Consider the following 25,156-nt stretch of genomic DNA (forward strand, 5'->3'; position numbering starts at 1 on the left):
ACTGTTCTTGTGTTTATAGGAGGATAGGACATGTTGAATTGTGGGAGAGTTGTTATATTTACATGGTCAGCATTGACCAAACCTGGTGGCTCCCAATCTCGACTTTGTATTAAAAACACCTGAGTCCTGATAACAGTTCCAAAGAGAGGCTCTGCAGGCCCCTTGGATCATAGCCCCTGGGGGATTCTGTGAAACTGTCCAGGTGGGTGATCCCAGCTTGCAGGTCAATGTGATGACCGGTGTATTATAAGAAGAGTTGGGGAAGAAGTAACTTTCAAATGCAAGCAAAGATTTGTGGAAATCATGAGGTGGTGGATTACAGAGAGCTGAAACTTCAGGCCAGTTCCAGAATGTTCTGTGCACTGTTTTTCTAGGAAGACCCTTACCTTTTACTTCTGAGCACTGTGCCCTTAACCCAGTTTAGTGTCAATTTCTTTAGCCTTTGCCTTTTCCAGATTGGCAATGAGATCCTCAGATTTAGGACCCAGGATGTTGCCTCCCCAGTGGTGGCGGATCTCATCATATCTGTCATTATAATTGGTCCTAATACCGTCCGCCAGCTTAGCCAGAGCACCCTTGTCTTCCAAGTTAACCTGTGTGAAGGGAACAGTGGTGCATGTCTTCTTGTGGGCCAGGTGCCCCAGCCTGGCCTTTCCCTTGATGATGCAGTAGGGCACCCCCATCTTTCAACACAGGGCAGGCAGGAAAACCACCAGCTCAATGGGGTCTACATCATGGGCAATCACCACCAGCTGAGCTTTCTTGTTCTCCACCAAGGTGGTGACTGTATTGACCCCTGCTCAGAGGACAGGTGGTCTCTTAGTTGGGATGTCCCCTTTGCCAGCAGCTTTCTTCTCAGCTCTGGCCAGCAGCCTTTGCTTCTTCTCCTGCTTTGTCTCTGACCTGTACTTGTGGGCGAGCTTAAGCTGCTGAGTTTGCCTGTCCAGAGCCTGGGGGAACTGGTTAATGGCAGGAGGTACTTTGAGCCGCTTACAGAGGATGACCGTTTGCTGCTGCAGCCTGATGTAGCAGGGCCATTTGACGAAGCGTGTGAGATCTCTTTTGGGCTGGATGTCCTGCCCAATGCCAAAGTTCTTGGGCCTTTTCTCAAACAAAGGAGTGACCACTTTTTTGGCTTCCGGTTTCTTGACGACAGTGTGGCTGGAGCCACCTTCTTCCCCTTGGCCTTCTTTCCTTTGGGCATCTTGCTTGGCTGGAGGAGAGAGCCTAAAAAGCTTTAATATAAAGGTTTAAATAGGGTTTCACGGTCTGCTTGTGGTTGACTCATTCCCCTTAAGACCACCCGAATACAGATGACGCCAACCACACAGATAGCCTATCACAGTTTGTCCTCCGTGTGTGACAGGCTGATGACAGCTGTTGACTCTGAAGAAAACACCTGTCATGCTTCTTTGTAACAAAAGTGTTTTCTGTATTCACCAGACAATCATTCGATTTTTTTGTTTTTGTTTTTTGTTTTTATTTATTTTTTATTAAATTATTTTATTATTTACATTCCAAATGTTGCTCCCATTTCTGGTCCCCCCCTCCCTGAGCGCTTCACCCCACCCCACCGTCTGAGAGGATGCTCCCCAACTCGTGACCCACCATTTTTAACAGGGGGTTCCTAGAGGTTGGAGCTCATGGCTGATTTAGAGAAGGATTTTTCTGCCACCTAATGGGCATTTGAAAACATGCCACACAGAATTCACCTTGTTGAACACTGTGGCTATCTTCCAGCCTAATACTGATGTTTCAACATCGAGGCAGCATTTCTCTTTATATCAATTCCTAGGTCAAGTACTTTATGTATCAAGCTTTTTAACCCTTTCAACTCTCCTGAAGACCTTTTCTTCTTTCTTAAAAACCTGACTCAAAGTGATCAGGATACACAGTGTAATAAGCAGACCACATCCCATCCTTGAACTGCACTTCCTTGAGGAGTCTTCCACAGCCACAGTGGACTGCTCTCCCCGCCCTTTTCTTTTGCCTTGGGATCTTTTTGCTTTGGTCTTTAACTTCACCCTATCCAAGGCTCCTCCCCCACCCCCAATCTTTCAAGGAAGCTTTCCACTCTTTTCATTCAGCCTTTATTCAGTGTTCTCTTGTCTTTTCTCAGGAACACCACACTCATTTCATACACGTTGCCCCCCTTAGGTGGTCCTCAGAAGAGCAGGTGCATTTTTACTTTTCTGCTGCTCTGATCAAACTCCACGACCAAGGCAACTTAGAGTTTATTGGGCTTATGGGTCAATAGGGGGTAGAGGCTTTGATGGTGGAGCGAAGACACGGTGGTATGTGTCTTGAGCAGCAGCTGAGAGCTCACTTTTTGGCTCACAAGGAGGCAGAGAGCATACTGGGTATAGCGTGGGTCTTCTGAAACCTCAGAGCTGCACCTAGTGAACTCTACCCCCAAATGCGATCACACCTCCTACCCTTTCTCAAACTGCTCTATCAACTGGGACCAGGAATCCAAGCCTTCGAACCCATGAGAGTCGTTCTCATTCAAACCACCACATTCTACTCCCCGGACTCGTGGGCTCATGGGCATATCGTAATGCAAAAAATGCATTTAGTTCAACTTCAAATGGCCTATAGTCTTCAGTTTCAACACCGAACCAAAGTTTAAAATCTCTTCTGAGATTTAAGTTTCTTAACTAACGAGTTGTAAAAGCTTACAGCAAATTACATATGTCTAACATATAATGATACAGAATATACATTATCATTCCAGAAGGGAGAGAGCGCTGAACCAAAGCAAGACTAAAACTCAGTAGGGCAAACTCCAAATGCCATAGTTAATGTGATCCGGTGTCACAAGGCTTAGATGGCTCCACTTGCCTGCCTATCTATTAATACCCTTGTTTCTTGTGTGCTGGTTGCCTCATGCATCTCTCCTTCATAAATATCCCATAGCTGTCTTCAGTGCAAGGCAGGTTTCACGTCACAGTTACACATAATGGCCTCTCACCCTGTAATAGTGGGACTGTCCACCACATACTGTCGGGCCACAGCAGCTCTCCTTACCCTCAGAGGAAGGTCTACAAACCTTTACTCCTGAATCCTTCATGACTCCAAGCCGGAGCCACATGGACAACACTGCCCAGTCCAGCAGCCCACTTAGGACGGAGCCAACTCCTCCTGAGTTAAATTTGCAGCAGCGCTCGTGTGTTGTCGCTTTTTAGGGGGAATTCTGTTAGGCCTTTGCTCTTCAAGAGCTGGAGGCTTATCTGGCTGGGGACTCGTTCTTTACTTCACTGCAGACCAGGCCGTCCCTTAATCAGCTCTTAGCACAACATTGTTTTTTCCCCCCCTCCTTAAACTATATTTTCTATTTCTTTCTGCTCTCTTGCTTTTTGATAAATCTGCATTAAGAATAAATAAACTCTAGTAACCACACAACAGATTAAATATTAGGTTATCTTGAATCTCCACCAAATATCTAGATAAAACATTTCAACTTAGCCCCAGGCAAGTTCTTAGGACAAGGGCAGAAAGCAACTACATGGTTTGCCAAAATACCACAAGAATGCCTTCTAGTCCAGTTGCTAATATTCTCCTCTAGAACTCCTTGAACTGGACTTCTATAGTCCAAATTGCTCCCAGCACTACTGTCTTCTGAGCTCCTACTAGGACGGCTCTTTAACCTTTGCTCATGGTGTTCAACTGATTTTATAGTTCAAAGTACCAGAGTCTTTCACTCTTCAAAAACTCACATGGCTAGGTTCGTGAGAGCAGTAGCCCACTCCCACTTGGCTGCGACAAAACACCACAGCCAAGGCGACTTACAGAAAACAGGAATTAAGCGTCCAGATGGTTCGTCTGTGATGTCATGGTAGAACGCTGGAGCAGCAGCTGAGAGCTCACATCTTGATCCAGTTTGAAACTTCAAGCCTATATCAAATGAATCACCACCTCCAACAAGGCCATACCATTTAATCCCTAAGTTTCACCAAAGGGGGACCAAATGTCATATACATGAACCTATGGGGGCCATTCTCATTCGAACCACAGCAAGTGATTTTTTTCCTAGTTTGCTGCTGTCATCTTCTGTCCAGTGATGTCCTTCTCCTGATGTATGGCTGGAATTCAGGATTCACTTAATGAATCATGCAATTGGTTAAATTTAATGAGTATGGGAAGGAACTATGTAACGGATTACAAAACACAAACACAATATTTTCTGTTTTTAAACAATTTTAGTATTTTTCTTGTTATCATCTATACTCATTTCAATTGATTTATGTACTAAGAAAGCACATGCTGGTTCCTAACTTGAAGGAGGAAGGCATCTGACCTACAGTCTGTTACTACTTTGTTTTCACTTATCATCATGTTTGCAAATGGATTGGGTTACAACGGCAAAGAGCCAGCATTGGGTAATTTACACAGGAACTAAGCCACCCTCTTCTAGCCTCCACGGTTCCCAATTCAAGATGTTGTGTGGAGGTCTAACCTGTGCTGAGCACAACCTCACAGAAGGAACTGGAGTTGTGTGCGCACAGCAGCAGAGTCAGTGAGAAAGAACAACAGGGACAAGTCCAGTGTAAGCCGCTATTGCTGCTCCTCAGGACCACGGGTCTCCTGGGATGATCTCACACCTTCATCTCCAGCATTAACTATGTGCTTATGTGCAGCTGTGTGCCCGCTTCTGGGCATTTCCCAGTTCACATCATGGTAGACAACACATTACCTGGTCTGAAATCCCAGAGGTAATGAGCCTGGAAGCTCCTTACGTGTTGCCCACTTAGCCCCAACTCACACAATACTGCACTGAATTGGTAAGACGGGCTCCGTGAGCTAATTAAAACTGCTTTTCACACTGAGAGGTGGTTAAGTACCAATATAAACACAAGCACAAACTAATATGTCAAGGAGATTAACTCAGGAAGCAAAGAGCTGACGCCAATGTCATTTAAAGTGTAACTACAGGAGAGAATGTTTACTCTACCAAATCTGCTACTAACAGATATCGCCACACAAATCCAGTGAATATGTAAGTAAAATTTATTATCATAAATAAAAAGATAAATCATATAAACACTGTACAGAAGTAGCATGTGAGCTGTCCTTGCCTGGTCTGAAATACATGCATCATCAATGTCCGGTTTCATCTCTCCACAGCCTTCGTGCAGTGCTCCTTTTTGGTGTCTCCCCAGACTCCCGGTACCTCTTCCAAACCTCACGTTACGGGATAGGCTTCTGGTGTTACTTCTGCAGTCAACTGTGACTGCTCATGCGATCATGTGAACACTGCCAAGTATGGGTTTTAACACCAGCATTTACTGCCCCTTACAGAAGCGCCGGACACAGTATGTGTTCCCATTTCATGAATGGCAGTTTAGTCCACAGAAACCACACTGAGACTACCTAGGTTAATGAGGATTAGTGCATGGAACAGGTCCTTTAGGCAGGGAGAGCGTAGACAGGCAGCAGCAAGTACTTGTTAAAGTTTTGTCAGTAACTGCCATTTAACAAGTGACTGTAGGAAGGGTAAAACTTAATAAGGTACTGTTTTCCTATAGGCAGCAAAAGAAAGCTCAATGCCCATTCAGTAGTTACTCCAAGTGTTCTGAAAGCTGCAGCCTCAAATGTTAGACACTGCAGGCTGTAACTAACATTTTAACTTATTAAGAAAAAACCCTTAGTGATTATATGTAGCTTTTCAAAGGCATATAAACTATGGTATATGATTTATTGATTTATCTTAATTGATAGGTATAATCGATCATTCCTCATCACGAGATGCATATTCCTGTTTCAATGCTTTATGCAGACCGATGTGTTCTCACAGGGCTGCTAAGGGGATGCAGTGGTCTGTGTATGTGCCTACACACTGCCTGGCACAGAGTAAGTTCTCACATACATTATTATTCCTATTATGTGAAGAAATCTGTCACCTAGAAAAGGAAGTTAACATCCCAGGAGAGTAACCAAGTAGGATACACCCACATCTGTTACTTGATGAAGTATCACACAGCCACCATTCCCAGTTTATGGATATAACCAAGTCCTTTAAGTGATACAACCCACTTTAAAGATCATAGTTTGAGTGTCTATATCCTAACCTTCTGTTGCTATGGCCTTTGGCCTAATGCCAAACAATTCTGATAGGATACATATGGAAGAAAACCATGTTAAAAACACAATGTACACCCAAATCAGGTAACAAAGGCATTTTCTTAAACACTTCTAACAAAGAAATTACCAGTGCGATCCAGGACAACCTGTCTTGGTTGAGTTTGCAAAGACTTTCTTTACAACATGCAACATTTTACTTCTTTAAAACACACGTCCATTCTTTTTCTCTCTCTACACAGAAGCACTCTAAATGCTAGTACAAAGCTTTACCCCTTAAGTAAAAAATCCATTAGAAAAGGTACTAATAAAAACCAAAACAAACCACTGTCTCAGTACTGAGGGTGGCAGGAACAGCACGGACTAAGCTGGGAAGCAGGCTGAGGGGCACAGGCCCATACTGCCGATTTCCAAGAACCTTACACGTTCTTGAAGACACTGATTTCTAGTAATTATAGACTCTGGTTAAGTATAAGGAAAGAATTTGGTCTGAGGTTTTCTGATTTAACTGCAATTCAGTTTCCCTACCAGAAGACTGAGCTAGAGTCAGATCTGACAAGTTGGTGAGGAGAGGCGAACTCATCTCTTTTCAAAGCATTCTTCTGGTATCAAGCAAGAAGAATAAACGTTTTTGTGAAAGTAGAAAAACATTAACATGAAACTTACTATCTAGAGTTCAAAAAAGTTCCACCCCCCACCCCATAGACGCTCGTTAGAGGCATAAAAACCAACCCATCCAAATGTCCTCATTGTAAAGCAGAGCCCGAAACAAAAGCATGAAATGCCTCTATGTTAAAAACCAAGAATAAATAAACTAAAGGCCAAGTCCCTCTAAAGCTGACAATCATCCAATGGGCTTCAGAGGAATCAAAAAGGTGAACTGAAGTCCCGAGGTTTCTCTTATGGACCAGCAGAGATTTCTAAGTGAGTGGCATTCTTATGAGACGGAGCACCCAGTGTCTTTCTGAGGTTTGATATCTGGTTCTTTTACAGGTTTCACTTCCTCTTCCGGTTTGGGTTTGATCTAAGGAGAAAGAAAACAAGGTAAATATGCAAATGAAGTAGAGAAACCCACAAAGATCTGCTCTACCTCAGACCTCCAAGGGCGCTCACTCTATCCAAGGATGCGGCTGAGGCTGCACCCATTTCAGATGCTCCACGTCCAGCAGGTCCTCTACAACTGTTCTAGAAGGAACGGCTCGGTGACGGGACCCTAGCACGTAGAGGTAATTTATGACAGCATAAGCTGTCTTTACAGGTTCTATTTTAGAGGCTTCGGGGCGGGGGAGCAAAGATGGCTATTTTAAGGAGCAGTTAATGGGGAGGTAACTGCATGACATATGCAATTTCAAGGGACTACTGGGGCTGTAAACCAATTCCTACTCTTTCTGTCACAGATACCTAGTCCTTTGGTAACTAAACATAACCCTTCCCATGGGAGCCACCATCAATGAGCGCACCACTGGTGCTTAGGTCTAAGTGAGCGCAAAAGCGTCTGCTTTACTCCTGGAGGACTAACGGAGAGCTGGAGTTAAATCCAATCTTCAAATGCCCAGGGTCAAAGGAGCATTGCTATAGCAACATCAACACGGCGCCTTTTCCCCACGCTCTTCTTAGGGAGAGCACTGACAGTCATGACAACAAAACACTGTTGAAAACAAAGTGAGTAATTACACCAGAAACCAGAGGATGCCGACGGCACAGGGTTACCTGAGAGCAATGTACACCATCGTAAGCTCACTGAGGATTAGACAAACGCATAGACCTGCTCAAGTAGACAAAGACCACAATGCCGGCTCTACAGTCTTCTTCTCTACATTCTATGACTGTAAGGAAAAACCTGTTCTCATACACTGTCATCCTTGGGTCTCTTGGTGAGATCAAATGCAGCCAAGGCTTCTGGTGTCCAGAGAGCACTCATAGGAGGAAATTCAAAAGGCACAGGCTCTACCAGGCCATAGTTCGCTTTCAGTTCCAGTTGTGGGGCTTCTGTTGGAATTTTTTGAAAGTAACTGCAAAAAACAATTTAAATAGTGGTTTATTCGTTATTCAGCAAATACTTGAGAACCTAATATGTTCAAGGCCTACAGTGAGTTTGACAATTCTCTGCCCTGAGGCACAGTCACGTGGGCAGCTGATAAAGTAGGGAAGCCCTGTCACAGACAGCCCAGTGCAACAGAGCTTCCAAGGATAGAAAGAAGGGCCATGTGCCTGGACTTAGCGGCTCCATGTATTTCCAAGGGAAGTGATTAAACACTGAACCAGACAAGTGAAAAGTTCAGTGTGACCTAATGCAGGAAGAATAAAAAGAGACAGGCAGGAAAGGCACTGAAATACAGTTTGCACACTGATTTACTAACAGTCATAGTCCTCGTCTCTGAAAAGACCAGGAAGAATTAAGAGAAAATTAAAATTTCTTGCTTTATAGTTAACTCAAGCCAAAGTGAGAGAAATATGCAAAAGAAGTTGAAAACACACACACACACACACACACACACACACACACACACACACACACACACACTCACACACACCCTGTCTTAGTTAGGGTTTTATTGCTGAACAGATACCATGAACAAGACAACTCTTATACAACAATATTTAACTGGGGCTGGCTTACAGGTTCAGATATTCAGTCCATTATCATCAAGCAGGAGCATGGCAACATCCAGGCAAGCATGGTGCAGGAGGAGCTGAGAGTTCTACATCTTCATCTGAAGGCTGCTAGTGGAAGACTGGCTTCCAGGCAGCTAGGATTAGGGTCTTAAAGCTCACACCCACAGTGACACACCCACTCCAACAAGGCCATACCTCCAAACAGTGCCACTCCCTGGGCCAATCATATTCAAAGCATGACACCCCCAACAAACACATACTATACTTACATTGCACACACACCCTGCACACATAAGTAACATGGAAACAAAGTTAAAAGAAAGTGAAGCCTTTATGGGAGTGTCCTGATCAAATACATTTTATGTTAACAATTCACATTTAAATTTAAAACCTATTTTTATGACATCATCATATGCAGAATAAAGACCTCACAAACAATTTTATTACCAATTTAAAAAGGAAATTAATACTAAATTTAAACAAAACTTAAGACACATCTTTTGGGACTAAAGAACTACATTAGGCTGTTACTACTTTAACAATTGTGGCCGTGTGGTACTGGAGTTGAGCCATGAGCAATACTCACATGAAGCCATTTTCCCTCTGACACTTGTCCAGGGTGTTCTTCACAAGGCTTCCGAGCTTCCGAAAGAACAAGTGTCCTGATGGCTTGGCCGTTGGCCCTGGCCCTTTGGTCTCCCCGTACTCTTTGCACAGGGCTTCTGCCTCTGCGTACACTGCAGAGAGGACAACAGTCTCAGAATAGTATGTCCTGCTTCTGACTACTAAAGGGCTTTAAGTCAGCAACGTTAACTCCAGCTGTTCTCACACACTATGAAAGCGACGAATGCCAACACCATCGGAAGGCGGCATTTTCTCCAGGGTAAGATTTGTTCTCCTCCATCTTGCCCATTTCCTTTCAAGAACTCAGCCAGAATCTACTCATTCCCTTTAGAATGAAAGATTTTCTTTTCTTAAAAGGGAGTTAAAATTCTAATTCTAAAAGCCAAACTTACATTTTTCTGCTTCTTGGAGAGATCTGATTGCTTCTCCACATTTATCGCTCGCCAACAGAGTCTGGCCATGGTAGCAGTACGCCTGGTAAAAGAAACATGTTTTCATATGTTGTCTTCACACTTACATGTCAGGTAGGCATTGTCAGTCAGCGCTTGGTTATTGATGTAATTCTTTGTATCATTTACTTGAGGTAAGCTCCACCCCACACCTCTGTCCCAACAAAAGGTAGAACTAGGTCCAGCCCTGAGGCAAAGTGGATTTCTAATCATGTTCCAAGAGTAAAACCAGCTAGCTGAAGCTTCTTCTAAAAATTAGGCAGAGGTAAATAAAAGAGTAAATTATTGGTTATGCATATGTAAAGAGAGAAGGTAGTGAGTGTGTGTGTGTGTGTGTGTGTGTGTGTGTGTGTGTGTGTGTGTATGTCCTACAGCATAGTCTGCTGGAATTCAGACTGTGTTCAGAACCCTTCAGCCTCACCTTCAAACACTAGGGCACAGGTTTTAAGAAAATGCACACCCTGAAAGTCTAGTGTTTACAATCTGTTGGTGCAGACACATGGTGTTGGGCAGCACTAAGTTGGAAAACATTATGACGTGTAAGGGATTAAAAATACTTAACTCTGAAAAAGGTTTTAACTGCCTCTCTCATGTTAACAATCTTGGAACACGTTTGTGGTTTAATTAACTGGTGAGGAACTTCTAAAAGGCACATACTGGTGGTTTTCACCGAGGTGATATACACTGCATGGTATTTACCCAAAGATTAAGATAAAAAACCAACGACAGAATCAGTGTGAGGATAGAGGGGATCTGAGTGAGGCAGGGCATTGGAGGTCAGTCCCTGCCTCACCTTCCCCTGTCTGAGGCAGGGTGTCCTGTTGCTTGCTGTGAGGTATGCAAGGCTAGCTGCTGGTTTCTGTGCCTAGTAGGCTGCTGGGAATATAGATGTCACCAGCTTAACATGGCTTCAGGGGATCTGAACTCGGGTCTTCACATTTGCTTTGTAAGTACTTCACCTAATGAGCTATCTTCCGGCCATTAAGAGGAGAGTTTGTGGCTGTCCTTCCAAATAGACAGGGTAAAGCAGCTGAGAGAATTCTCCAGTCTCTAGCCTTTGTTTTAGATATAGCAATTCCAGCTCTACAACTAACCCTACCATTTCCTTCCTTCCACCCACTACTGCCACTGAACATTCACTGAGAGCTGCCCGTCACTGGTGGGTTGCTAAGGATTAGTGGTGAGGTGAGAAGGGGCTGGAGAGATTGTGCTCTCTGTCTGCAGGGCTCCCTGTGTGCAGGGCTCCCTGTGTGCAGGGCTCCCTGTGTGCAGGGCTCCCTGTCTGTAGGGCTACTGTGGAGAGTGAGCTCCCTGTGTGCAAGGCTCCCTGTCTGTAGGGCTACTGTGGAGAGTGAGCTCCCTGTGTGCAGGGCTCCCTGTGTGCCGGGTTTGTCACTGGCACTTACATAAGCCGTGTAGAAGCACATCTTCAGGTGAAGGTATTTTCTCCACTTAGCAGAGTGTGCAGGCTCCAAACTGGACAAAGTATGATCTAAAGTTACATTTTAAAAAGCAAAGTATCATTTCACCCTGTTTCACTGGAGCACTGCTTAGCTCCTGTGTTCTGGTGCTAAAAGCAGAATGCTGTCTAAACTCAAGCTTTCATACATTAAAAAACAAAACAAAATACTAAATACTTAACATGACTTATTTCCCCATAATTGCATATTTGAACAATTTAAATACCTCTTTAACTTGACGGCTAATATAGCTTTAAGTTAATGATAAAATGTGACAGAACTAAGAATTTCAACGCAAATATTTATATTATAACTTTAAGATTGTATACAATATAGGCAGGCACATAGCAGTCTATTTATTTGCCTGCCAGAAACAACTCATATTCATTCAACCACTACTGAACCTTGCATGAAAAATACACACTCACTCACTCCCATGTCCACACATGCTCACGTAATCCAAACACTTTCTGTCTTCCTTAGATTCAACTTCATTATACCGGCCAAACCTTTCTTCATATCCTCCAAAGCCAGTAAACACTGAGTCAGCCTAGCCATCACATAGCGAGCCCATGTGTGAGCTTGGGAATTTTCTTTCAGAATTAGGATCCAATCAAATCACACTCAGTTTGTTTTGAAATGAGACTAAAAAGCTACCTTCCTCTTGCAACCCTTCACTAACACGCTCACACTGTTCCGTTCTTTACATGACTGATGGCGTGTCCTACATCGTGACCTGACTCCTCTCTCAGACTGTGAATCTATTCTAGTCTGCTCAGCAACTGAACCAGCAGCCAGCCTCCAAACAGACCCAAGTGTGTTTCCTCCTCACAGGAGCCAAGATGGTTCCCACCTTCCACATGCCATAGTCAGCTTACAGGTGGTGACATATCACTTCACTGTCACCATTTAATCTAAGTAACATTACGCATTATGACACAGTTATAAAGATCTGGGTGAGTGCCACAGGCCTCTAGTCTCAGTACTTGGAAGGCAGAGGCATGTGGAATTTTGGAGTTTGTGGCCAGTTTGGTCTACTTGGTAAGTTCTAGGGCAGCCAGGACCACACAGGAAGACCCAGTCTTAAAAACTAACAAACTAAGTAACTAACTAAATACATACATACATATATACATACATTAAGACAGTTATAAAGACTGTAAAAACCAAAGGCTACCTATGACTGGACATAACTGGTGGAAAAGTCCATTAGGAGTCATCTAACACGTGAGCTATGAAGCTCTGGGGACTGACACAGCGCTCTACTCCTACCTGTATTTCGAGCTCTTCATATTTAACTTATATCGATTAATTCACAGGTACAAGTACACATCTGGTCTGAGAGGCGCATGCCCGTGCGTGTGCCTAATTTGGAGGCTATTCGTCTTGTGTTGAGACGAGCTCTCTTCACTTCTAGCTGGAACTTACAGATCAAGTGAGGCTGGCTGGTTAGCAAGCCACAGAGATGCCGTGTGGCCCCTCTCCTCAGTGCTGAGACCACGAGCACCTGCCCCTGCACTTGGCTTGTCTATGTCCCAGTGACTGGACTTAGGCCCCAGTGCCTGTATGGCAAGCACTTTCCACAGAGCTGGCTCCCCTTTCTTGAGACAAATTGTCAAGGTCATCCTTGATCTTACTCTATAGCCCAGACAGGCCTTGGTACAATCCTCCTGCATGAGTAGCTGGGCCACCAGGCCTGGCCTCTTATTTTAAAAAAGCCCAAAGACTTTATTCTAGTATTGTAATGGAAAATATGAGAATCTTTTCCTTCCTTTTGAGCAAAAATCAAACGAGTGTGAAAATCTAAGAGAGCGACAACGCGGCGAGCTCACCTGCTTTCTGATAGAAGCTGGCTGTTTCGTACGCGAGTGCCGCGATCAGCCCCGGAGCGTGCTTCAGCTCGATTGCTCGGGCGATGGTCACTGTAACCAACACATAGTCATCACTCTCTGAGGCCACATCTGCCTAGGGGAGTTCAGTCCTAACAGCACAGACAGCCTGAGGGCCTTTTTCCAAATTTTCATAGGTTTTCTAAGAATAAGTTTTAGTGTGAAAAGCACAAAATGAAGACACTGATTTTGAGTGCCTCTAAATAACTAGCCAATTATTAGCCACAGTACTATAAAATAGCACAACAGAAAGAAGGATACTTTCAAGGCAGTCCATTTTGAAACAGAGATAAAAATCTTGGGAAGTTACTTTCCTGTTTTCTGCAACTGAACGATGACGACTTCAATGAAAGGTCAAAGTGGAAGAAGAAAGACAGTAAGCACAAAGCAGGAGGAAAGATGAATTAAAGCATCGGTGTCTGGGCCAGAGCAACAGGAACACATTGTGCTCTTTCAAAAGAACCAAGTTCAGTTCCCAACGTGCACTGTGGAAAGCTTCAGGGAATCTGGTGTGCTCTTCTGACCCCCAAAGGCCCTGCATACATAATAGAACCCTACACATGAGTGCACACACATGCACATGCCTAAAATAAATCTTAAAGAATGAAAATCCAGAGATTACCATTAGTGCTGTCAAAAAAGGTATAAGATCAAAAGCCTTTAAGGAGCATTGGCTAGAAGGAACTCTCCTGCTGACGGCAAAGGGAATGTTAAAGATAAGAACCCTCACAACCAATTTCTAAAACCTGAAACTTAATCTGAGGATTAAAAACCAACATAAATATTCCTAAAAACAAACAAACAAACTGAAACCACCTTACAGTATTTAGGATACCTTCCTGAGCCTCGGCCTGGCACTGGATGATGTACGCATCGATGAGCCGCGCCTCTAAATCCCGCCCCTTTTCTGCTGGTGTCAGAAGTTTGGGAATATGACTTTCCTAGAGAGAACAAGAACACTGTTGTCAAAGGTGAGAAGATACAACTTAGAGAACATTCAAATCACAGACTCACTGGGAACCTAAGCAGACAGAGCGAGCAGCAGCCATGCGCACAGGCGTGGTGTGGTCCTGAGCGTTCAAAGTGAACGTCATAAGAAAGCCAACAGCAGGGCTGGAGAGATGGCTCAGCAGTTAAGAGCACCCAACTGCTCTTCCAGAGGTCATGAGTTCAATTCCCAGCAACCACATGGTGGCTCACAACCATCTGTAAAGAGATCTGATGCTCTCTTCTGGTGTATCTGAAGACAGCTACGGTGTACTTAGATATATAATAAATAAAATAAATCTTTAAAAAAAAAAAAAAAAAGAAAGCCAACAGCAAATTGTAGGTAATGGGTAGATTCCTTTGCCAATGCAGTGTAATGCAAAGCGCCTTTATCTTAGAAAGCCCTCAGCTGCAATAGTAACTGAAGTTCTCTTCTGCACTGTGAACTAACTGTTCATTCAGAGTGAGATCTAATGATGGGAAGAGAATACTCCAAATTCTACATCTAATTCAGGGTGGAAAGATACCAAAAGCTGGCTCCCAGGGGCCCTCAGTGGTCAGCAGTTGTAATCAGAAGGAATCAGAAGGGCAGTCTCACAAGAAGACACATTGTTTCCTCGGAGCCCCATGCCATCTTCAAGCCATCTGACACAAACAGCATGCAATGACTGGCTGGCCAGGGAGAGAGCTGGAGTGCAACCTCAGAGTCGGTTCTGTGGGGTTGTCACTGCTCCTGGCAACTGCACAGAGCAATGTGCAACAGGACGGACACTAATTTATCTGTTTTGTTTCACCCCGGGTGAAGAGACAGAAAAGGAAGCAGATGATTACAACTTGAAATGTCTTGGTATGAGTCAGCAGCGAGCTACTAACTAACACTCAGCCTTTGGCTGTAGCTCACCTATAAGGCAGTTAATATACAATGTGTACTTAGCTCAGACACGAGCACTCCACTCTGCCCATGGCCACCTAGGACTGCATCTGTGCTGGGTCTGCACAGACATTTCCTCAGACAACACAGCAGAACACGTACTCACGGGCACTACACCGTGCTGACAAGCAATGACTCAGTGTTCAGGATGTGCACGGCTTACATGCAGAGACCCCCATTTCAGAAAAGACATTTGTGAGTCTAGACTCTGCTATGGAGATGTGAAAGGGGCAGTCTGCTCTTGAACCGACTCCCCGTGGTCCCTGGAGGGACTGCACTGCCTCTTGCGACACAGTGGAGTTACTAATCCCTCCACACAGTTCGAGACAATGCCGCACTCCCACCCCCACTTTACCTTTAAATGTTTAAAAATCCCAGCTGCAATTTTTAGGCTTCGGTGAACTTCTTTTGCTTCATCTTCTGTTATGCTTTAAGACAGTAGTTGAGTTAGTCAGAGTATGAATCTTATTTCTGGAACCAAAAGCCAATACATTATCAGAACACTGGCTGGAGAGAGGGCCCAGTGGCTAACAGCACGGACTGCTCTTGCAGGAGACTGGAGTTCAGTTCCCAGCATCCATGTCAGACGGCTTTCCTTGAACTCTAGCTCCAGGGTGGCCCAGTGCCTCTGGCCTCTACATGGACATGCACACACCCATAGAGGAACACAAAATTTAAACGCATCAGAAAAACAAATTAGGTATTTGTGTTTATTATTAGTTTTCTTACTTAAAAAGAAAAAAAAAACTAATTTGACATTAAAAAAATAAAAGTCACTTGAGACATCCCAAGACCTTGCAGATGAATAGATACCTTGCCTAGAAATAAATGCTAAACGATCTTATTTTCTTTTCAGATTGCTCTGTCATAAACGAACTCAAACTATTGTGAACTTAATACACATGTAGCTACAGACACGAGTCTGGTCATTTGTATCATTTACATCAGCAAACGTGATTCATTTTTAAATGGCTGAGTATTATTATGGATGGATGAATCACAACTAATTTGCCAGTTTCCTAATTCTGTATCCCTGTTAGTTACTTCAACAGTTGTCTCACTTAATTTTACTACTCTCAAGAAAATAAGGTGGTTTCCTCTGTGTGCACGACTGGGGCTTCCAGGACAAGTCTGTGGGCTCGGTTCTCCCCTTGCATCTTCGTGGGTTCTGAGTCACACTGGGGCTTGGCAGGGACCTTTGCCTCAAGCTACCCCAGTGCCTCTAGTGTCCCGCTCTTCAGCCTTCTGAGCCTCCACATGTGCTTTATGGATTGTCTGTTCCCGTTCTTTACTTCATCTGACTTGATGGAATTTGAGATTACACATTTGAAACTGGACAACTTACAATGAACTGTGATGTTGTTAACTAATTTGTTATTGTTTTTAATCTTTGATTATTATTTGTAGTAGTTATATATTTTATTTGTTTCTTTCGTTTGGTTTTTCAAGACAGGGTTTCTCTGTGTAGCCTTGGCTGCCCTGATATACAGCCCTGTATACAAGGCTGGCCTCAATCTCAGAGATCCATCTTCCTCTGCCTCCTTGGGGCTGGGATTAAAGGCATCTGGAAACATGCCTGGCTTTGTTTATAGATATTAAATATAGTCAAATATTCACATTTTAAAAATTACTTCTTAGGTCTACCATGTGACAAGGTTAAGAACGTTTTGTCACAGAGTACAGAGGTTATGAGACGGCTTGCTGCACAAGCTGCCAACCTGGGGTGGATCTATGGAGCCCACATACAGGTGAGGGGAACCCACGTACAGGTGAGGGGAGAGAACAAACTCCACAGAGCTCACCCCTGACCTCCACATGCACCTTGGCATGTGTGCCCCTCTCCTACCCCAATAACAAAAAAATAAAAATCTACAAAATGAAGACTGAGCTGCACGGCTGCAGCACGTAAGTATGAAACAATGATTCTTCTGCTGACTTCAAATGCGACCTCCTCATAGATGCTGAGGCTTAAATTTGGTATTATTTAAAAAACAATATAGACACGTGACCTTTGCTTTCTAACTTACTTTTCTTTTCCAGCCAATCTTGAAGCATATTTTGTATACCACAGCGCTACATTAAATCCCATGGAAATCAGTTCGAAAACAGCATCCTGCTGGGCACTGGAATTACAAATGGAATCATTAAGTTCTGTAAATTCTGTGACACTCTACACACAGCTCCCTGGGAGAGTAAGTAGATAAAGGCCTTGCTGCCAAGTCTGACGCCTGGGAACCCACATGTCATTCTTTACATTTCACACATGCTCTGACATGCAGGCACATACACATGTACACATGGCCACACATACACCTAATAATGAAAATGCTGGAATTTTAAAAAAATTATGAAGACAGAAGCTTGTGGGAAGCAGAGGCAGGTGAATTACTACAAGTTTGAGGCCAGTTATCTGTATCATGTATTCCAGTCCCATTTTTGTTTGTTTGTTTGTTTGTTGTTTGTCCATCATTGTCTTCGTTTGCTTTCTATTTGCTAAAATATGCATGAACACCAACCAACTAACCAACCAACCAATCAACCAACAAACCAACCAACCAATCAATCAAACAAACAACCAATCAATCAATCAAACAAACAAACAACCAAAAACAACGTGGGGAAAAGGGGTTATTTCTTCTTATAGCTTGTAATATAACATGAAGTCAGAAGAGAAACTCAGGGCAGAAAGCTGGAGGCAGAAACTGAAGCACGGGTCATGGTGGAACACTGCCTACTAGTCTGCTCTCCGTGGCTTGCTTGGTTTCTTTATATAACCTGCCTAGGGTGGTAACACCCAGAGTGGGCTGTAGACTCTTCACACGAATCATTCATCAAGAAAATGCCCCACAGGCCAACCTGAGTTCCCTAGTTTGCACCAAGCTGACAAAAGATTAACCAGCACAAGTATGAACAACTATTTATTCTAAGACTCATCCTCAAAAGTCAGAAAGCTTAGGATGGAATCCAAAACATACGTGTGTGTGTGTGTGTGTGTGTGTGTGTGTGTGTGTGTGTGTGTGTGCGCGTGTGTGTGTCCGTCCACACCATGAGCATGTGTGGTCGTCGGAGGACAACTTGCAATAATTGGTTCTCTCTACCATGTTGGTCTTGGGGAGCAAGCTCCGTCAGCAGGCTTGCCGTCAACCACCCTCCCTCAATGTACCATCTCACTGGTCTCGGTTTTGCTAATTTATATGATGACTTATGAATAACTATCTTTTCTTGTGTGTGTGTTTCTGAGGATCAAATCTAGGGCTTTACATGCTAGATAAGTGTTCTACTATTAAGCTACAACCTTGTTTTAGAACACTCAACCATCTAAATAGTAGTATGACTGTCTGTGGTGGATTGAATAGGTATGGCCCCCCAGACTCTTGTGTTTGAATGCTTGGTCACAGAGGTACCACTATGAGGATATGTGATATGGTTGGAGGAAGTGCATCACTGTGGGGCAGGCTTTGACAGGCCCCTTCTGCTACCTGTGGATTAAGATGTAGAACTCCCAGCTCCTTCTCTAGCATCATGTCAGCCTGAATGACAGACTAAACCTCTGATACTGTAAGCCAGCCCCAATTAAGAGTTGCCATGGTCATGGTATCACTTCACAGCACTAAAACCCTAGGATACCACGTACTATAAGTTTATTTTTCCACTGGGCGTGGTGCTCACCCTAGCACTCTGGAGACGTAGTCAGAAGGACTGACCTGAGTCCAAGCCAGCCTGAGCTACAGGACAAATCTGAGGGCACTGAACTAGAGTGAGACTGTCTTGGCACAAAGACATTTGGAATAATTTCTACGTGTGAAGTAATCAAGTCTACAGTTCATATATACTGAGTATTGGATACTACTTAAGGTTACATTATTTCTTTTTAAATATATATATATATTTTAAGACAATGACTTGCTATGTTGCCCAGGTTGGTTGGCTTCTAGATCATGATCCTCCTGCCTCAGGCTTCCCCAGTGCTCAGTTTACTAGCATGTGCCACCATACTTAGCTTAATCACCTCACTATCTCATGAAATGCTGAAAAAAAAAATCAAGAAACAAACAAAAAACCAAACAAATGCCACCACCAAACAAAAACACAACAAAATACAAAAAACAAAACAAAACAAAAAAAACCCAACCGAACAAAAACAAAACAAAACAAAACAAAACAAAAAAAACCCCAAAAAACAAACAAACCAGGGTAACATGGAATCAATATTCGGGATGATGTTGGGAAAGCATTAAATTTATTTATTTCAAGCCATTTTATGGCCTGTTCAAATTCCCTGTTCAGAATCCTTAACTCTGGATGAAAAGCAGACTGATTATGTAGAGAAACACAGAAAAGGTCCTGGAGAACATCGGTCCTGAACACTGCTAAAATCCACATAACATGTCCAAGGACAGAAGAAGGTAAGCACAGCCGATGTCTTACAAGGTCTTCACCCTATTACATCCCTTATCCAGCCTGTGTTTCCTCACTGTGTTCCTCAGTGTCCTTTCTTCTTCATATCAGAATCTAGTCACGTAAACATTCCTGTCAGACCTGCATTACGTCTAGCACGTAGGAACGCAGTGTTCATCCTTCCACAGTGGGAGCTTGGGACTTGTGTTCTCCAATCCCTTCCTTTCTGTTGTTTTTACTTTATCCCTTCACATTTATTTATCTACGTACTTACTTAGTTGTGTTTTACATGAGCCACAAGACGTGTGGAAGTTAAAAGGCAAATTATTAGAGCTGGTTCTCTCCTCCTTCATGACGTTCTGGGAACTGAACTCAGTTTGTCAGGTTTGGCAGCCAGCACCTTTAAATACTGAGCCATCTTGGCGGCTCCCTTTCCAGATTTAATTAAACAAAGATCTACTGACATATTAAAAATCCCATTCTGTTTTTAAAATTAAAGGTTAACAGCACAATGATGGATTCATAATGGTTGAGTAGTGGAAAAGCTGTGAAGAGAAGTTTTAAGAGTAAAGATACAGCTTGAAAGGGGAGAAAAATGAAGCCAGTTTTGGATTACAAACTGGGTGCTATTAAAGGAGTATAAAGTTAAAATTCATGCTATCTCAAAAATAGATGTTTGTTTAGTAGAAAGACTTTTAAATTTAATAGTACATATTTTAGTTTAAATCAATGTTTTAATTAGTGTCCCAGCAAGTGAAAATATCTGTTAGTCTTCTATTTTTCCCCTTCAAATACACTAGCTAAATAGATAAAATCAGCCTTGGATTTAGTGCATCAGCAGTCCTGCTCACCTCGGAACATGTCCTTGTAATGTATCAGTCCATTTGAAATTCTGAATGTATCGTAATTTGCTTTCCTGGGTGGAGTCACCCACTGAATTTATGAAACCTATAAAAAGATGCAGTATATTTTAGGGTGGAACAAATATTATGTGTTCTGGTTAAAACATTGTCACTCCTAGCATGTGGACTTGGGAGGCAGAGACAGGGATCTCTGTGAGTTCAAGGCCAGCCAGGACAGAAAGCAAACTCCTGAACAGCCAAGGCTACACAGAGAACTCCTGTCTTGAATCATTCCCCCTCCACCCTCAAAACATATTCATGCAATTACTTTTACAGGTGTCGAAATGACACTTCTGGTACCATTTTCCCTTTTACATTTTATACATTCTCCTGGTAATAGAATATAAAATGTGTACATATCCAGTTTTCAGAATATTAGAAAGACCATGTACCACCACCACAATTCTGAGACCCATGCATTCCAAAATATCCTGGGAGATTAATCTGTCCGAATCTGAAAAGTTAAGCGTCTATTCCTCACGGTTGGTTTTTAAAACGTTCAAGTTTATATTGGTGACCAACCTTGTAAAAGAGAGAAATACAGGTCTGCGGCATTCTTCATCGTTTCTGGATTACAGCTCAAATCAGTGAACAATTCGAGGAGCCGAGTCCTGGCGGATCTCAAATCACTTACATCAACAAAGTAAAGTAAGTAAGTCATGTTTCCAAGACTACATAAAAACAGCCCAGAGGCTACAACGTAAGAGCATTAGAACAATACCCACAGATCCATTGCTAACTTGTTAAAGATAAATGGAGTTTCTAGTAACAACTGATTCAGAGGTTATTAAAAAACAAACTCAGTCTAATTAAAGGTACAATGCTAATTGTGCAATAGAACTAAATTGTGCAATAGAAATATACAGCAAGTTTGAAAACTGACTAGGCATGCCAACACCACCTGGAATCCCAGTGCTTCAAAGGTGCAAGACGGAGCCTTGGCTGCAGAGCCAGGCAGGTTTCAGTCACGCAGTCTACTGGAGACCTGAATCTATCAACACAAACAACTGGGTGCACTTAATATTCCTTCTTCGTTGTTTAGCCAACAGTTTGGGGAAAACAGAAATTTAATGCACCTTTAATTAAAATTAATTAATTATTAATTTAATAAGTATTTTTAATTTCTAAATTTGGCAATACCGTAAGAATAAATATACCCAGAAGAGGCAAAACCTTATGCCCATTAGTTTAAAATACCTAAGTTGCCCTCTACACACTATTCTTCACTGTTACAAAGGGTGTGGCATATCCACCTTTCCTTCTTGCAATCCCTTTACCCTGGTCACGGTGAGTGCTCTAGTTTCAAGATGCTCCTCCCGGTTAACATTTCTTCTCTATGTCTCCAGCTTTCTCTCACCTACAAATTGCCGGTCTTTGGCCTTCTGATTTTCACTGTTGAGATCTCTATTCTCACATGTTCAATGACTTCCTCTCCTAGATCAATGTACACCATCTCTAATGTACATCCACATATAACCCAGGACACAGTGAGCTCCAGAAAGCCCATTAGACAGCACTGAGGTAAGACATTTAGAACAGGTGTGAGCTGCTGAAGACTAACTTAAATTGTAAACACACAGAATGTTTAGCATTTTATACTGAGTATTTTCAAAGCCATTTGCACATGTGCTCATCCTAAACACAAGGCAGTGTTCGTGCACAAATGCACATGTGTGAATAATGCATGGGCAGTGTGAAAGCCAGGGGCTGGCTGTCTGGGTCTCCCGCTGAACCTAGAACTTGCTGTTTTGGCTAAACTTGCTGGCCAGGGAGCTCTTGGCTCTGCCTGTCTCCACAATCCCCTCATCCCCCAGTGCCTTGGTTCAGAGTTGTGCATCATCCAGTTTTTTTATGTGAATGTTAGGGATCCAAACTCAGGTCTCATGCCTATGCCTAAATCATATATTTTAAAGGCGTGCTTCCATCAACCTGAACCATTTTAAAATGAATTTAACTTCCTGCATGTTGAGCTGTGGGTGATGGAACACACACACACACACACACACACACACACACACACACACACACACACACTTCCAATCTAAGTTGAACAATTATCTGAACCTCAGCTCAAGTCCTTTCTCCTCTACTAACACTTTGAAGCCTATTCCAAATCATGGGACTCCTTCCCTGCTAGGAACACAAATCATTTACTGTCTGGCCCATTACCGAGACTCATATCCTATCTTATGGATCTGTTGAAATATTGAGTTTGACTTTGATTATTACTGCTTTAGCCCTTCTGGAGTTCACTTACTGATCTAAAATTAAGCATGTGGCCTAAATTAGGCAAAACTTAAATACCCCATGATTTGATCTTCGTTTGTCAATGATAAAATACAAAATGACTTTAAGCTACCGTTAGGAATGTACAGTACACATTTCTCTACCGACCATGGAACTTTAAAAAGGACCTTGATTCATCACTCGACCAACGCTTCCTAGGTTGCACTGACACTTACTTGCAAATCTTTGAAGCAGGAGGCCCAGTGATCATGCCATAGTAGTTGAAGGACACAGGAGCTGTAGCTTTTAATGGGTTCCTATGAAACCAGTGGGTCATCTTCACGCGATGTGCTCTACAACCACAAAAGACATAGAAGTCGACGAAGAAACATTAAATAGAAAAGAACATAGTAACGACTGGCTATTTTACAAATACATACATTTTATGCATAAGCCATTATACATAAAACATGTCTATAAATATAATACATGACAAATAAATTTTGTCTTGCAGTCTACACTTAGAATATGCCTGTATAAGAAAACTAAAAATTTTGTTTATAATAACTTCAGTGATAAGATACGGAAGGGCAATGGTATTTAAACGTTAATCCTCATTAAGCAAAAGCCATCTGCAGGTGTGAGTCTGGTATGTGTTCACTGGTCTTGGGGAGAGCCTTCGATGCTGACCCTTCGGGCTCCTGACTACACCTCTGGGAAGCAGAGACTTTGGTTAGATGGCTGCAAGCAGGAAGGTACAGGGCCTTCTGTTTCCTGTTTCCTTAACAAAGTCCAATGGATCCCTTCATTACCACTGTCTACTTGAAAGTAAATAGGTTTTTATATTCATTTTATTTTCCACATATTGCTGGTACCAAAGGACCTTGGTGGAAAACTTCTGTTCTCTAATAAATGGGTTGGGTATAAAATTGCCAAGGGTATTTTTTTATTTTTTTATAATAAAATGTAAATTGATCAGTAGTTTCCATTGTGAATGCAATGAAATGCCAACTTAAAAAACTGTAGCACAAAGGAAAAAACAGTGATGTGTGTGTGTGTGTGTGTGTGTGTGTGTGTGTGTGTGTGTGTGTGTATTTCCCTGAAAGTTCCTGGGTAAGTAGACACAGGAAGGCTCCAAACCAAAGCCTCACACGTCTCATTAGATTCCAGAAGAAATGCCAAAGCAATTCTAATAAGGCACATGTTATTTAAAGGCATTGCACAGCTTTCCAATCAGCGTTTATTACTGGGGAAGTGTGGGGATGGATGGGTGCAGTGTTCCCAAATATCTACATTATGTGTTAGGCTTACTCATGGCAAAATTGGTTTGGGGAAGCACTAGGTATTTAATGAACAGAGAATGTATTGTATACTCAGTGAAAGCCTGGATAGATTCACTTAGGACTCAAACCATTTCATATCACCAAAACTGCATCTATACAAACCACCTTCAAAATTTACACAAATGCGGCACTGGGTGAGCCTACCCTACTCTAGGGAAATTTGTGAAAATAAAATTTCCGCGACTGTTTCTTTTAATGACAGTACACTGCTCCATCCCTCAAACGCTCAGATGACCCGGCACTCCTTGGGTTTCAAGAAAGCTAAGGGTGGGGATTGAAGGACGACAGACACACCCATCCTCAGGAGCCTGCAGAGCCCCAAGTACAACCCGGAATCCAGAATGTCACCTGCCAGATCTCCACAACACTATCGGCCCGGCTGACAGCTCCTCCACCCTCGGGAGCTCCCCAATGCCCCCAGAGCCTACCTGTCATCTAGATATTGCCCGTGCCCACTTCCTGTTTACGGTCAGGCCTCTTCCTCCCTGTGTCCTCCTACTAAGTCAGCCGGCCGCGACCCCACGACCGGCCTCCAGGATCGCGATCAGGTCTTAGGGTGGCACTCCGACCCTGTCAACCTCGGAAGGACAAACAGATGACTGCCACTGTTCCGCATGTAATAAGCCCTCTAGCAGCAACCAAAGCCGACGCCGGGCTAGGAGAGTCGGCCGATCTAGACGCTAACACCATCGATTCTTCCACTGACTACCATCCAAGGGTGATGGTAGGGAAGGGGATGACCTTCCACTGAAGTTCAGGGACCAGAGGGGAGGGAGATCTCAAACTCACACGCTTTCTGACAAGCTTACCGGAGACCTCAGAGTCCGTAAGGCCCACTCTTCCTGCTGAAGGAAAGGGAAGGTGGGACGGAGTCCGCCAGCGAGACAAGGAAGGAGCCCAGTAGCACCGAGATAACTGGGCTAGAGCGGCCGGAAGTGCGGCCGGAGGAGAGCGTCACGTGACTGGAGACCGCTACTGCAGCGGAGGCGGTGGAGCGTGTCTCTGAGGGGCGCTTCTGCCGCGCTGTCGCGGCCCAGTCGGTTCTCTCCGTCTCCCTACCCTCTCTAAACTTCGTCTGCCCTTACTTCTCGAGCTTCTGTCTGGGCCCTAGAAAGGGAGGGATGTGGCCTGGGATTCCCAAGTTAATGCCGGATGCCACTGTAGCGATGGCGGCCCCAGCGGATTGGGGCGGCCTCAACCTAACTGGGGCGTGGTTTGGGGGCGTGGTCTCAGCGGGGCGGCCGCCTTGGAGC

General features: G+C 43.5%; 1 protein-coding gene and 1 pseudogene across 2 annotated transcripts; both read right to left on the bottom strand.

Moving 5' to 3' along the window:
* Window positions 1-255: 255 nt before the first annotated feature.
* On the bottom strand, window positions 256-1,204 carry LOC108352623 (60S ribosomal protein L7a pseudogene; annotated as a pseudogene).
* A 3,785-nt stretch (window positions 1,205-4,989) lies between these two features.
* Brox (BRO1 domain and CAAX motif containing) lies at window positions 4,990-24,820 on the bottom strand. Of its 2 annotated transcripts, NM_001025669.1 has the most exons (13): window positions 24,713-24,775; window positions 22,797-22,913; window positions 20,857-20,963; window positions 20,284-20,380; window positions 17,062-17,157; window positions 15,390-15,462; window positions 13,952-14,057; window positions 13,060-13,149; window positions 11,174-11,259; window positions 9,711-9,792; window positions 9,281-9,431; window positions 7,931-8,090; window positions 4,990-7,102 (listed from the first exon to the last, which is right to left on the bottom strand). In NM_001025669.1, the coding sequence occupies exons 2-13, from the start codon at window positions 22,895-22,897 to the stop codon at window positions 7,016-7,018; spliced, it is 1,236 nt and encodes a 411-aa protein (NP_001020840.1). In that variant the 5' UTR covers window positions 22,898-22,913; window positions 24,713-24,775; the 3' UTR covers window positions 4,990-7,015. The 2 variants fall into 2 exon arrangements, with proteins under 2 accessions (NP_001020840.1, XP_087437171.1); XM_087581045.1 differs by lacking the exons at window positions 20,284-20,380; window positions 20,857-20,963 and having other exon boundaries at window positions 24,713-24,820.
* Window positions 24,821-25,156: the final 336 nt, after the last annotated feature.

The sequence above is a fragment of the Rattus norvegicus genome, chromosome 13 (assembly GCF_021556685.1).
Source record: "Rattus norvegicus strain SHRSP/BbbUtx chromosome 13, alternate assembly SHRSP_T2T, whole genome shotgun sequence".
NCBI lineage: Eukaryota > Metazoa > Chordata > Mammalia > Rodentia > Muridae > Rattus > Rattus norvegicus.